The 14,511-nt window shown below is 43.2% G+C and overlaps 1 protein-coding gene across 6 annotated transcripts in view; it reads left to right on the top strand.

Annotated features, from left to right (window-relative positions):
• The window catches only part of mgat3b (beta-1,4-mannosyl-glycoprotein 4-beta-N-acetylglucosaminyltransferase b), a 74,992-nt gene extending 62,467 nt beyond the window's left edge, over window positions 1-12,525 (top strand). For 5 of the 6 annotated variants that reach the window (XM_056372985.1, XM_056372984.1, XM_056372982.1 and 2 more), the window contains 2 exons: window positions 259-541; window positions 679-12,525. In XM_056372985.1, the coding sequence (XP_056228960.1) occupies window positions 259-541; window positions 679-1,176 (781 nt within the window). In that variant the 3' untranslated portion in view covers window positions 1,177-12,525. The remainder of the gene's footprint in view (window positions 1-258; window positions 542-678) is intronic. The other variant, XR_008827220.1, reaches the window with a different exon arrangement.
• The last annotated feature ends 1,986 nt before the right edge of the window (window positions 12,526-14,511 follow it).

The raw sequence follows: 14,511 nt of genomic DNA, 5'->3' as shown, positions 1-14,511 counted from the left end.
TAATGCAAACTTAATTTTAACTCCCAAGTCCCAAGACTTTATACATTCAAGTTTCCACTATATGGAAAGGAATGGAATCCAATGGCTACCTGGAAGGGTAATGATGGCATGTCGTATATGTACTGGTAGTAAATGGGCTAAAACCTGCAAAACCATGGGTATTTTCCGTGAATATAACAACGCATGAACTAATGGCACTGTGAGGTTCTTATGAGATAATCCACTAAATAGCAAGTGTAACGTCTGAATTCTCCCCAGTTTCCTGCGGCTCCTCCTCAATGGCACGTACGACTACATACGTCACAAGATCCTGTACGTGTTCCTCGACCACTTCCCAGATGGTGGTCGGCAGGACGGCTGGATCGCTGATGACTACTTACGCACCTTCTTGACACGCAATGGCATGTCCAGGGTGGTGGGCGCCAGGTCAGATGATGTCTTTGTCATCAATGACGCAGATGAAATCCCAGCACACGAGGGCCTCCTTTTTCTCAAGCTATTTGATGGCTGGACAGAACCTTTCGCCATCCACATGCGCAAGGTAGCAGCAATATGTCAGCTTGTGTATTTTTTGTAGCAGCTTTCTCACTCACCTCTAAGATTTTGACAGCAGGAACAAATGAATCATGTTTCAAATTTTTATAATTCAGTTGTCTTCTCTCCTCTCTCCACATCCAGTCACTGTATGGATTTTTCTGGAAGCAGTTTGGCTCTCTAGAGGTGGTATCAGGCTGTACAGTGGGGATGCTCCGTGACGTGTACGACGGTGACGGTATCAAACTGCGTCGCCGCGAATACTACACCATGCCAGGTTTCCGCAAGTACGAGAACGACACAGGTCACATCCTGGTGCAGTGGTCGGTGGGCAGCCCCTTCCACTTCGCTGGGTGGCACTGCTCCTGGTGCTTCACGCCGGAGGGGATCTACTTCAAGCTGGTGTCGGCGCAGAACGGAGACTTCCCGCGTTGGGGTGACTACGAGGACAAGCGCGACCTCAACTACATCCGTGATCTGATCCGGACGGGGGGTTGGTTCGATGGCTCCCTGCAGGAATATCCTCCGGTGGAACCCAAAGAGCACATGTACGCCCCCAAGTACATGTTAGAGCACTATGACAGATACCGCTACCTCCTGGAGAACCCTTACAACAAAGTGTCCAGACTAAGTGAGGGCTAGGAGTTCAGCTGGGCACAAATAAGTGAAATAACTAGTAGGGCCCGACTAAGGCCTCAGCACTGAGTTGGGGGGGTGGAACGGTACTGATGAACTACATCTCTCATTCGGGTGATACTACATGTATCTCCACCAGGCAGCACTGATGTTGCAGGGATTTAAAATCTCTTAAAAATCATTATTTTGGGGTCAAAAAAGGGAACACTGAATCATATCCACCATGGATTTACAGAGAGGATACAACCACTGGATAAACAAAATCATAGTTTTCCTCATCCTTCCCTTTTTGGGGGAGAAGCCAAGCTATTTCTTTTTTTTGTCACCCCCACCCCTGTCCTCCCTGTCCTCACCCAAACCGATTTGATGCGCCTGCTGTCTGAAAGGAAGGGGTCGCTCAGAAGAAAACCAAGGGATATTTCGCAGGTATGTGAAACCTGTGGAGAGGAGAAACTTGGGAGTGAAGAACTGTTTGTTTTTGTTTTTTTGTTTCTGTCTGTGTTTACTAAAGTTTACGGACCGGCTGATGTTCCTGCTTCCCTCTCCGCCTTCAGATGTCTTCCTGTCATATTTGGTGACCTCCTTCCAGAGGCAGAAACACCTTCAGATATTATGTTTTTCCTGGGTGTCAGTAGAAAATTATAAATCGTATTTAAACCCTGCTGGAGTGCCCATCGCCAAATGAAAAAGGAATGACTCCATGGAGATGTTTCAGCTCATTCATGTACTCACACATCCACATGCACCTTAGACCTGTCTGTGTGTTTGTTACAAAGAAAAAAGTGTGTGTGGTCTGTCTTCGTATCATATTGTGTGGTTGTGGGCTGTGAAGGGGCGACAAGATCAGCGAGAGGAAAAAGAAAGCGAAAGAGAAACATCGGGGGGGGGGCAGCGAGATGGGAAAAGCAGCACGAGTGAGACAGGAGGCAGGAAAGAAAGGAGGATAATGAGGGAGGAAGAGAGCGGTGATGAAAAGGAGACTCTCTTGACATTCCCTTCCCCACAGCGTCTGCTGACGCACGAGGGGTGTTGCAGGGATGAGTGTGCAGAATGTGTGTGTGTGTGTGTGTGTGTCCCGAGCTTACAAATAGCTCTGAATAAATCACGCGCCTGTCAATGGCATCTGAGACAGATGAAACTCGCCATTAGTTTGTCAGATGAGAACAATCGAGACTAGTTGGGGAGACATCACTCTTCCGTTTTGTCTCACTGTCTATCCAGCAGCTGAGAAGACTTTGTTTCCTTGGAAACTAAAATATGTGAATATGGGAGACGGGATGGGTGTTGTTAAGATGAGTAGGTGGGTTCACATCAGGCGAGGAGCTGCAGCACTCAGACGAGGTCAGCGCCGACTCTAGGTCCCCCCAGGTTAAATATTCCTCTTTCTCCTGAGCCGTCACTCGCCCACTCTCTTCCAGACTTTCTCTCTTTCTCCTGGAGCCTCTTTCTTTTTCTGTTGCTGTATTTTTTGTTTCTGTCTTTTTTTGTGTGTGTGTGTGTGTGTGTGTGTGTGTGTGTGTGTGTGTGTCTGTGTCCTCTTAATCCTCATTAACAAGGCAAATTCTTTTTTTTTCAATTATTCTCTCTTTCACACATTCCCCTGTCTGTCAAAAACTTTGAAATCATTCTTCCTCTAACTTTCCTCCACCTACACACACACACACACACACACACACACATTTACACTGGCTCTCACACTCCATTTCGGGTGTGTATCTATTTCCTCTTAATCCTCACAAGAATTCGCCATTTCAACAATAGGGGTGTATTTATCTTCACTCTGCCTCAATCCCCACCCCCACCACCGCCCCTCGCAAGTCTCTACAGGACAGGGCAGCCGTTACCACGGCGATGCCTTCCCTCTGCCCACAGATCACTATCATCTCAACATTTAGGCATGAGCGCTCACGCCTCCTATCTTCTCCCCGTCGTGGACGGCTGTCGACATGGCTACGTGCCCAAATCCCTGCCCTGAATTGTCTACGACTTGGCGAGCATGCTTTTCTCTGTGGGTGCGTGTCATGTGGGCTGAGGTCAGTGGGGAGCTGGGTTACATTCTTGTCAAGGGCAAGGAAATCATAGCAGCAATATTTACAGTGCTAGGGAGCAGTTACGGAAGCTAAACATGTAGCAGACGAGCACTAATCAAAACCAGTAAACAAAATGGCTTTTTCTTTTTAAATCAGCCATCTGCTTCTGTATTGGCTTTACAGATACTGTTTACCTCAGCCTCACACTAGACGTTGTTTCAAGGTGAACGGCTCCTCAAGATGAATAACAAGTTTTGGGGAGGAAACTTGAGAAGTTGCTGAGAATATTTTAAAACCTAAAGGCAAAATGTTGTAGCTTGTAGCAATGCAGAAGGTTTCAAATCCTCTATTTTCCACCTGCTTCACGTTGCTTAAAGCATCGTTGAGTAAGACATTGAACCTCCTCACTTATCATTTGCATTACGTTGTTACAAAACCCCCCAAAACGCATAATGAAAGCTTCTAGATTATTGAATCAGTAGTGATACAGAGAATTAGCAAAACTGGCATTAGTGTGTGTGTGTGTGTGTGTGTGTGTGTGTGTGTGTGTGTGTGTGTGTGTGTGTACCTTGGTCCATCACCACACTGGCTCTTCATGGCTGTAAACTCATGGTGGGAAAATCAGATTAGCCAACAGGCCGCTGACAGTTGTGTTGGGTCTGCGCTGCTGCCTCGATGGCAGCGTGGTCTGCGGTGGCAGCTGTTACGGGTTTGGTACTGCTGTCGAGAGCCAAACCCCCCGATCCAAAACCCAGAGGGGGCTGCAGAGAAACGAGCTTTAAATAGGATTTGACATGAGACGGCAGAAGGGATGACAACAGTGCTCGATGTTTCCCTTTTTGTTCCTAAATTCGATGCTCTACCTTTTTTAAAAGGTAATGATTGATAGGACTACACGGAGGCGGAAGGCAATTTGACACTTAAAGAGTAGCTCTTTCATATTTTCGAGATGCTGAATCATGAATTCAGGCAGTTATCCAAAAAAGATGAATGTGGACCATTTAGCAGTAAATCACTTATCTGCTATTTTCTGGTGTTTGTTGGCAACTGTTCAAGCTGATTTAACTACAGTACTACTGCTGAGTGTTTTTCTGATCTCAGTAGAAATTGACCAAAGTATCTAATTTGATTTACAAAAAGAAAACTACATCCATCTGACTTCAGGGCGTGAAACCACATCCGTGCACAGATTCTCTCTGTCTGTCAGTGTGGTGAAAATTATGCTTATCTGCTCATTTATACACTGCTTTATGCAAAAAAAAAACAAACAAAAAAAAATGCTTTAGAGCTATACGTCATCTCAAAAATGTGACCAAAGGGGTGAAGGTTCAATCCCATCAGGGGTTGGGGTGTGAGTTTGTGTTTAAGCTCTGCCAAGAGGCGTTTAACCATTGATTACTCCCAACTCTCAGCCTGCTGCAGTCAGACTGCACATCTGGTGAACAGCCATTTGTGTGTGTGTGTGTGTGTGTGTGTGTGTGTGTGTGTTTGCATATCAGTATGTATGCTGTGCACTGTTAGAATCGTGTGTGTGTGAGAGAAAAAGAGAGAGAGAGAGAGAGTGAGTGACAGACAGTGACTCATAACAGATAAGGAAGTCTGGCCTGCCGAAAGACAGGTCAGGGTTGCTTCACTCGGCCTGTTGCCCTGTTATTGCCATGGCAACGATCCTCTTGATGAATTCCTGAGATCCCTAGCAGCCTGAGGTCATCAACCAAGATAGCGGACCAATAGAGGAAGAGAGCAGAGGGAGGATGATTAGAGGAATCAAAACTTGTTTCCACTTTTCTACTTGCATAACCTGGCTCAGGTTAAAAAAAAAAAAAAAAAAAACAACTGCAAAACTTGTCATTGCTCAGTCACTTTCTGTAAATGTCACACCACAGCAGAGCTGAGGATAGTGACACATACATGCTGCGTGCGCCATTACCGAACACACACCTCTTTTTTTTCTTTCTACAGTTTGTGTTTTTCATTGATTTGACTGACTCATTTGCATCAGGAGCAGAGCAGCAAGAAAAACACCTTTTTTTTTTTTAAACATAAGCCAGGAATAAAACATGAATGGAAAACATTTTTTGGTCTGAAGAAAGACAGGAAAACACACAAAAAAAAGAGATAGAGAGAGAGAGTCCTGGTTCAAACAAAGCCAAGGCTTGATGAATGGGGACTCAAATCCAAAAAGAGACGGTTCCGAAATAATCCCTCCACTGCCGTTCCCAGAGCCGGTCTTATTGGATGAAGCGTGGTCATGACACCGGGGAGAGGAGGGAGATAATAAGCTTGACCAAACAGCTTGGATTTTTCTCTTTGATGGGGGGGAAAGTCATCGCGGCAATGAAATGAAAATAGTCCAAATGAAGAGAGGGGCTCATCGTCCCTGTAAAAGAGGAAATCTATAAACCAGTGACAGCTTGAGTGGAAACGAGGCTGTGATGTTGAACGACTGAGGCGGGGTTTGTGCCACCTCGCTGCGCTTGTAATGGATTTAAAGCGTCTCATATCCATATGATATGATAGGATAGGAGGGGTTATGTCTTGCTCAAGGACACTTCAGCAGATTGTGGCTCGCAGACGTTATAAAACCTTCAACATTTATGTTAGTGGACAATCGATCTGGTGCATCAGTCACATAAAGTAATAAAGCAGTAACCTATGAGAAAGGAAATAAATGAAGTCTATAACCACAATGTAGCCTGACTGCAACGTGATCAGGTTTTCTGTCAACAAATGATCTGCAGTAAACATGACAGCACGCTTCAGGTGATTGGAACAGAGGGAATAAATTAGGTGTAAATTCAAAAACTGTAGACGAGATAGAGCGATGCCGCTGCAGACGGCGGTTTGGAGTTGTGTTGCTAGGATACAGCTCGTTGCCGTCTTTATTTCCTTTCAGTTATTGATATTGGCAATAGGAAACTAACCTGGGACCCATTTAGAAAGTTGGAAGTGCTGTCAAGGTGTTTTTACTAAAGAAATATTTGCATCGCTCTCTGTGGAGGTCGTCTGCTGCAGTATGCTTAGCTTTGGATGACTGTTGGATTTCAGCCAAGCACGCAGTTATTCCCTGACTTAACACAACACATGTTCTTTGCAGAAATTATCAATGTATTGAGTTGTTTAGGATTCTTGCACATGATTTATGTCCCTAAGGCTTAATGCGGCGCCTCCGACATGTCCTCCTTTGAAGATATTGAGTCAAAAAAAATCACATACATGTCTAAAATAATCACTATTAGCCTTTGAATCTCCCATTGTCCATCCCACCCTCCCCTCAGCACATTTGTAGCGTTCAGCACGTGTGTACTTCCTGTACAGATGTGTTTCTGCAGGGCTGAGTGCCCCCACCACCACCAGCATCACCCCCCAGCTGTTGTTGTGCTTGCAGAGCGGCTGACTGGCTGCCTGTCTACAGGGTTTACATGCCTTCACAACTCCGGCCCCCCGCCAGCCCTGTGGCTTCCACCGATTGATCTTTTCCAAGAAACATTAGCGGGAGGCAGGAAATCAAGGAGAGGAGGGTGCAGGGGTGCAGAGAAAAGAGTGTCATTTCACCGGTCATTTTCACACTATTGCTGAGGTCATTTTCTTTCTTTTCTTTTTTTTTTTTTTTGGGATGGAACATTACTGCGAAATCACACTGAACGCTTTAAAGCCTCATATCAAATCAAGAAATTAAGTTCTTAGGATGGAACCAGCACACGCCTCCTGTCAGGCCGCAGCAACAGAAAAGCTGCTGTTGTTGTCGTCTTGGCTGTAAACATGTTGTTATTCTCTGCGTATAAGCCACGGAAAGCATTCGCATTCCACAAGCTGAGCAATCACATTAACTCCGACAGCTGCAACGATGTGTCACCACTGATTGGAAAGTACTTGTGCTGCTAACCACAGGCATTGCCCAAACAAGTGCAAGTCTTTAACCTACTTTTTTTTGTGCTCAGTTTCTGATACTTTCAAGCAGTATTAAAGGGGACAGTCCACCCAAATAAAAAAAAAGAAAGATTTTCCCTTGAGTGCAACAGTATCTGGCCATGCAGTCATCACTAGAGGTAAATGTTTTTTCAGCTTGTAGGCCTGAAAGACCTTAAAGAGTTTTACTCCCTGCAATTCTGTGACAACCAGGAAAACTGCATATGCTGATGAGGAACATGTGATATGATCAAAAGTTCAGAACAGCTACTAAAATGGACCCTGTGGTTTTCCCAACTGTTGTTCCCAAGGTCAAGAATGAACCTATTTTGTTTTGAAATTTGATGATCCGACCCTTTAAAGCATTTAAGAGTGTTGAACAGGAAGCCTCACAATGTTGGATTCTTACACTGAGAACTAAAACCTCCCTTTTGTTTATGGGTCTTCTTAATGAGTGAATCAATTGGGTGCAGTTCTGTTCTGCTCAGAAAAGCAGCCAAGTCGTGTAAAAGTTGCACTGAACAAATATTTGCCCAATCAAACACTGAATTGAGCTTCAATCCTGCAAAGGAACACATCAAATCAAACAGGCAGTGAAGAATACGAAACAGCGGAGACATTCCTGATGATGATTGGAAAATTCCTCCTCCTGTAAACATGTCACACGTTTTGTCTGATGAACGCGTCTGGTATTTAAAACAGCATACAATAGGAGACACGTGTGTGTCTGTACGTCAGGAGTCATAACATGTCTGAATGCGTTTCAGGGCAGATTGTTGGCTTCGGGTTGGCTGTGGGACGAGTCCGTTCCATGAGTCCATATGTTGTGACACCGCAGATCAAAAAGATGAAAGTCGGTGTGGCACTGCACAGACAGATGGACTCAGTGACACGTACATACACAAAAAGTCGGGTAAGCAGACAGGCCAACACCTGGCAGCTTATCAAATGCCATCAGAAACTGGAGGGAAGGGACAAGTGTTGAATGAGTGTCTCTCTACTATGTGGCTGTTGTTTATGGTTTGGGGTAAACCACATTCCAATTACAGGCAATGAGGCCACTGAATAATTGGCTTTGAATTTTAAGTATTTCTCTGTGATATGTAACTGACTATCGGTAGACACTATAATTTACTGATGCTCCCTAAATGCCTAAACATGCAAGGTACTGCCTGTGTATGGGAAACGCCGTCATTGCAAATTATTGAAGCACTGACTCAGTTACTTTGGTTGCACCAGTTGAGGTCGGTGGTAACTGCGGTGTGTGAACGAGAAAGAGTTGAGAGGGATCTGCTTGTTTCACATTAGCTGTCGGCTTCTCCGTTAGCTGTACATCAAATTGGCATCTTGCTAAGTGCGCGCTGAGATTCCTTGCATTTCCTGAGTATTTGTTTTGGCATGGCACATCTTGCATCCAGCAGCTAGGTCTGCCGATGCTAACGCTAGGAGGGCACCCTTACGCTACTAAGAGTCAAATAGCTGAAGACAGATTGCAACACTGTCATCTAGTGGTCAGGGGTTTAAACAACACAAAATGATCCGCCGTCTGCCACAAATCTTTGCATGGAAACTGTTAATTAAAGATTGATAGTGTTTTTGAGGATTGATACATTATCTCAAAACCTACTCAAGTGTATTGGTATTTTCTTACACCCCTAACAGTTTGGGAAGGGCCTCTCTTGTTTCAACATGACAATGCACCCATTGGCCAGCGTCAGTGCCCCACCTCGCGAGCAAGTCCCGGCAGCCAGGTTCCAAAATCCTTTGAAAAGCCTTCCCAGAAAAAGGGAGGCTGTTACAGCAGCAAATCAATGCCCACAGTTCTGCAGTATCACATAAAAGACGTCCACATACTCTTGGCCATTCAGTGTGCGTGCATCTGTGTGTGACTTTGTAACTCAAGCCTATACCTGCAATTCCCAGAAACTTTCTGTCCCTAAGCCGCCCGACCTGAACTGAGACAGAGGCAGAGAAAGAGAGGGCGACGGGGTTAGAAAGAGGCAAATGAAGGGGAGGGAAGAGTGAGGGAAAGAGGGCGAGGGCGAGCCTCCAGAGGGGTTTGAATTCCCTGCAATCAGAAACAGAGACGGAGATGGAAAGAGGGAGCGACTGATCCTTACAATCACAGACTCCACACATTTGTAGTCTCTACCCATTTTTTTTAAATTTTGTTTTGTTTTGCACTCATACTTTTATGTGAAGTCAATCGATGTGTCTTTCCTTCTGGAGTTTTGTTTTAAAAGTTTTAATATTGTTTTTGGTGGAAGGTTGAGAAACAGAGAGTGCGGGGCGATGCGTGTCTCTGGCTCTCTGTTTTTCTATTTAACTTTGTTTTTGTACTTCTTTTTGTAACTTTATCCACTTGGCAGCTTGATATTTAATGTCTTTTTAAGGCGGCGTGCGTGTGTGTATGTGAGTGTGTGTGTGTATGTGTGTGTTAGCTCATAAGCACCATCTCAGCCTACTGCTAGAACAGACTTCCACTCCACCTCACGGATCTTTTACCTCCTTTGATGCCGCAAAGGGAGACTTCATACTGTGGCGGCCACCTTGTTTTCTCTCTTTGACTCTTTTGTTGTTTTGATGACATCATCTTTTCCTCGTGACCTTAACAGCATCACGTAACCTTTTGATTCATGGGTTAGTTTTTGTTTGAATTAATTTTTAATTTTTTGTTTTTCTTCATAACTCATTTCCAACCTTAACACATGGCAGATACACACACTGGTGACTTCAACACACACATATGCATACATGCACACTAAGACCCAACACACACACACACACACACACATAGTACAGCCTCTGTTTTTTCTGTTTTTTCGTTTTTTTTACTGTGGTGTCATTGTGGCCGTGTCCTCTACTGGTCAAACAGTCAGACTACTGTAGCCGCTCTGTTTGTGCCCTCGCTGTTATGTGATCGCTATGAAGGCTCGCCATTGTGTGACCAAAAACCATTTTTGTCATCGCTCAGCCACTCAGAACCAGTTTGGGCCAGAGCCCCAACCCGAGAGGAACCCAGGAAAAAAAAAAAAGAAAAAAAAAGAAATAAAATGTCCACTTTTGCCGTCATCTTTTATTCAATGTTCTGTGTCTGTCACTCAGCAGAGTGGTACTGCTTTAATGCTTTATGTGTCACCTTCCTTTTTTTTCTTCTCTTTTATCACTGATAACCCTGTTTCCTCCAAAAAAACAAAGATGTCAAAACACACACACACACAAAAGAAAGTTTTTTTTTAATTTTATTTTTTCCTTTGAGTTGAAAACTGAAACGCCAGACGGAACTTTCTTCTGCCTGTAAAACTATGAATCGCACCTTTATTGGAGGGATGTGTTTTTTTGTTTTGTCTTATTCATACATAAATATAAATGGGGGATGTATAATATTTTTGTTTATTTTTAATTTTGATGAAAGATGTAACTGTTGGGTGGTCAGGCAATGCATGTATCTTAAACAGGGTTATGATTGATTTTATTTTTTTTTTAACGCTTATAAACGCTGGGTTTCATCATAATTGGTTCAGTCACTGGTGTTTGTTTTGGGACGGCTTCATCAAGCAGCATCGGGAAATACGCCGGAGACTGGTGAGCTTGCAAAAGTCCAACAGATTTCCAAAAAGAGATTGTGACACTAAAATAAATGTGAGTCATAACTCCATATATATAACAAGACTTAACACCTCTTGTGTTCATTTGTGGTTTTCGCTTCAGTATTCTTCTCATCAAACACCCTTCAAGGGAGATGATCATGTAGGAAAACTGATCATAAATTCACATAAAATTGGCAGAAACATTTTCTCCCACTGGTCCAGACTGAGCAGATCTGCGATAAAGACAAGTGTGACGTGACTGCCTGGCTAATTGCTGCTGCTTAGTGAAGCCTTGTCTACAAATACACAGACGCACACACACTGGCCTGTCCTCACACAGTGACCACTAGGAGGTGTCCTGCCTTTCCTCTTGCATATCACACATAACAAAACCACTTCCTCTGCCTTCCGTCCATCTTGTCCTTGAAAAAGGACAAATGACTAACTGACACAAGACACCATGTTGCTCACACATTTTCTCACACAAACACAAACACAAACACACATATCAACAATAAGGCCTTGGCAGATGACTGGCACTAGGCATGGTGCAGCCACCCGGTCTCATGTCCCTAGGGCAAAGTGCTGTCTGCAGCAAATTAACCAGCAGGGCCGGTTGCCAGGTCCATATCCATCTAATCCTCTCTACCGTCCCGCCGGGTTGCCAGATTTAGCCCTTCACTCCTTACACAGACTTTGTTGTGTTTAAAAAAAAAAAAAAAAAAAAAAAGGATAAATAAAATAAGTTTTACAATGTGAGAGGGATAATGAAAGTAGGTTAGATGACTTGGTTCGGGTGTGTTTATTATTGGATTAAGTCCTTTTGAGAGTAAGCGGGTTGTAGCACTTTTTGGGTTTTTTTTAATTTTTTTTAGTTGACCTAAATGAGAATGGAGAGATTACAGGAAACCGGTCCATTTTGGTCTAACACACACAAACACCCCTACCTGATTAGCTTTCAGCCTCGTTCACATGTAGCCTGTAAAAAGTCAAAACCAGATGCTGTTTATGGAGCATTTGAAAAGTGTTTGCAGAGGCTGTCGGCAGAGGACAAAGGAAGGAAATTACATTTTTTCCTTTTCATTATTGACAAAATGGCTACATATGAGCATATCCCATTACATATTGTGACATTGTACATTAACACAACCTGTATCCCCCTGCCTCCCTCTGTCCCCATGCACTGATAATGATTGTATATGGTTGCATAGTTTTATTTTTTATATCATTGTTGGGGCTTCATTTTGTTTCCTGGGGTTGTTTTTATTATTTTGTGGTGTCATTTTGAAATTTTGTTTCGATGGGTCTCTGTAATCGGTGTGTGAAAAAGTGTGTGTGTGTGTGTGTGTGTGTGTGTGTGTGTGTGTGTGTGTATGCACTGTAGCTGAATGTGTGTGTGTGGGTGTGGGTGTGAGAAAGAGAGAAGAGAACGAGATTGGGTGTGTTGTTCTGTGGCTCTGTGTTCAGCTCCCAATGCACATCAGCCCTTTGCTTGTGTTCATCATTGTGCCAGTGTGTTCAGGTGTTCCCTCGCTTCATCCAAAATGAAAGAGAGAGAGAATGGGAGATGAGGACGAGGAGGAGGAAGCAGAGGGCCTTTTCCCTCAGGGGGGGAGGGAAACACAAATGAGAAAAGATACTTTTGAAAAAAGGATATTTTTCTCCTCTTCGGGTCACAAAGAAGAGTGTACATTTCTAAGTTAATTGAAAATGATGAATAAAAAAAACTCATTTGTTCTCTATATGAATGGCTGTATGTTAACCATGAACAAAAAGTAATGAGTTCTATGACAAAGACATATAATAAATTAATTTTAAAATTTTAACACTGCTGCCTGTTTGTTTCTCGTGTGTGTGTGTGTGTGTGTGTGTGTGTGTGTGTGTGTTTGTTTGTGTGTGCGCGCAGATGTTACTAGATTGCGGTGATTTGCATCATCCATCCCTCATCTCACTAGAGGGCAGCACTGCAGCACACATCATTACAGCTCATTAGGATGCATCGCTCTGCACACTTCACATTACTCTGGATTTATTTTAACAGCAGACTTAATGTCCAAAACTCCTAATGGAAAGGGAAGTGTTTTATTACACTAACAGCTGTACACACAAAATACCGCCATCACTCTAAAAAACAAACTGAAAGTGAAACATCCCTGCTGATCACTACTTTAATTCAACATTGCAGAATTAAGCATGTGTTTTCACCTACTTTGCACAGGTTAGTAGCCTAATAAACTAACAATTAATAAACTAATTGGCTCCATAGTGTGTCAATTCATTTGAGATAATTTGATGTAACGTGGGAATATGCAAAATATAAACTAAAATAATCTCTTAAAACTTTATTTTGACACTACCCTTCTAAAAGGCAAGGCCAGAAATATGGAGCTACAACCAGAAAATGGTTAGCTTAGCCTAGCATAAAGACTGGAAACGGGGAAACAGCATGCCTTGCTCTGTCAATAACCAAAGTGTAAAGAATTGTGGTTTTAATAGTTGTAGTTTCAGTTTTCTTTTTTTTCCAGAAGCAATGACCTCATGGAGTTAGGCAACCAGTGGATCACTGCACCTGCCCAAGAAACAGTTATTTTCCCTGAGAAAACCAACCATATGTATTTCTCTTAACCCGAATTAACCAAATGAGATACGACTCACTTCAGTGAGCTTTAGAGGTGTTCGTATGAGCATGTTTGAACTTTGGCCAAACCCCTGCTTCCTGACTTTGGTGCTAAGCTAAGCTAAAGCATTTGTCATAGCTTCATGCTTAACATACATGCTATTGCTTCTCATCTAACTCCCAGCAATGTGATTAAGCATATTTCCCATTATTCCTCAATGGTGCAAATTCCATTAACAATTTCTAATCAAGCAAAATAGCAAAACAAGGTTACATGCATGGAACCAATACTGTAGCTTTTTGGGTGGGGCCCCAGGACACTTGCCCATTTTGCTCTTTTTGCTTGTTTTGCCCAGTTGATAATCCAGCTTTACTTTTAGCAGCTAAAGTTCAGTTATAAAAATTGGCCCAAGGTGACTTCCAGGAACACATCAGCACCAGACCAAACCAGATGCTCAGGTCAGGAATTACCAACCAGCACTGAGAACAGGACGTGATATTACGGTCTGTGTAGTACAATGTAAGTACAATGTAAAAAAAATGAAAATAAAATAACACACTTACTACCCTCAAATATCTCGATATGCAACCACAAGTCCATCTGTGGAAAACCGAAAGAACAAAAGTGCCATTTGAGGCCACGACACCACTATGACACATCCAACTAGGAGGAGCGAACAACTGCATCTGAACATCCAGTTAATGTCCAGTTTAAGTGCCAAGATCAGCCACAGTGGACCAGGGTGTAACAGCTCCCAGCCCAGCTACACAGACCGAAGAATGCACTGCTGTTGTTTTTCTGAGTCTGTTGAGACAATGAGCCACTAACAAAAGGTCTTTAAATATCTGGAGACTCACACACATCCAGTAAATGGCAAACACCATGCACTGAACAGATATCAAATATACATAGATGCAGGCAGGCGGTGAGATAGATGTGCACACTGACAGAAACAGATGTGAATATTAGTGGCGCGTGGTACCCATGAAAAAACATGTAATTTAATGGATACACTGGTTGTATTTATGCCCCATTAGAGGCAAAGACTAAGACTAGCTGTTTTAATATCTCAGCAGATTGTCATAAAATCTGTTGTGAATATTCATGATTGCTAGAAGTTGCTTTTTGATAATTTTAGACAAATTCTTAGAAACACATAAGGCCAACATTTCTCCTTCACTGACTCTTCAATCT

This window comes from Seriola aureovittata, chromosome 3 (assembly GCF_021018895.1).
Source record: "Seriola aureovittata isolate HTS-2021-v1 ecotype China chromosome 3, ASM2101889v1, whole genome shotgun sequence".
NCBI classification, from domain to species: Eukaryota; Metazoa; Chordata; class Actinopteri; order Carangiformes; family Carangidae; genus Seriola; species Seriola aureovittata.
Note: the sequence above shows the minus strand (reverse complement) of the source record. Positions and strands in the feature narration are given on the sequence as shown.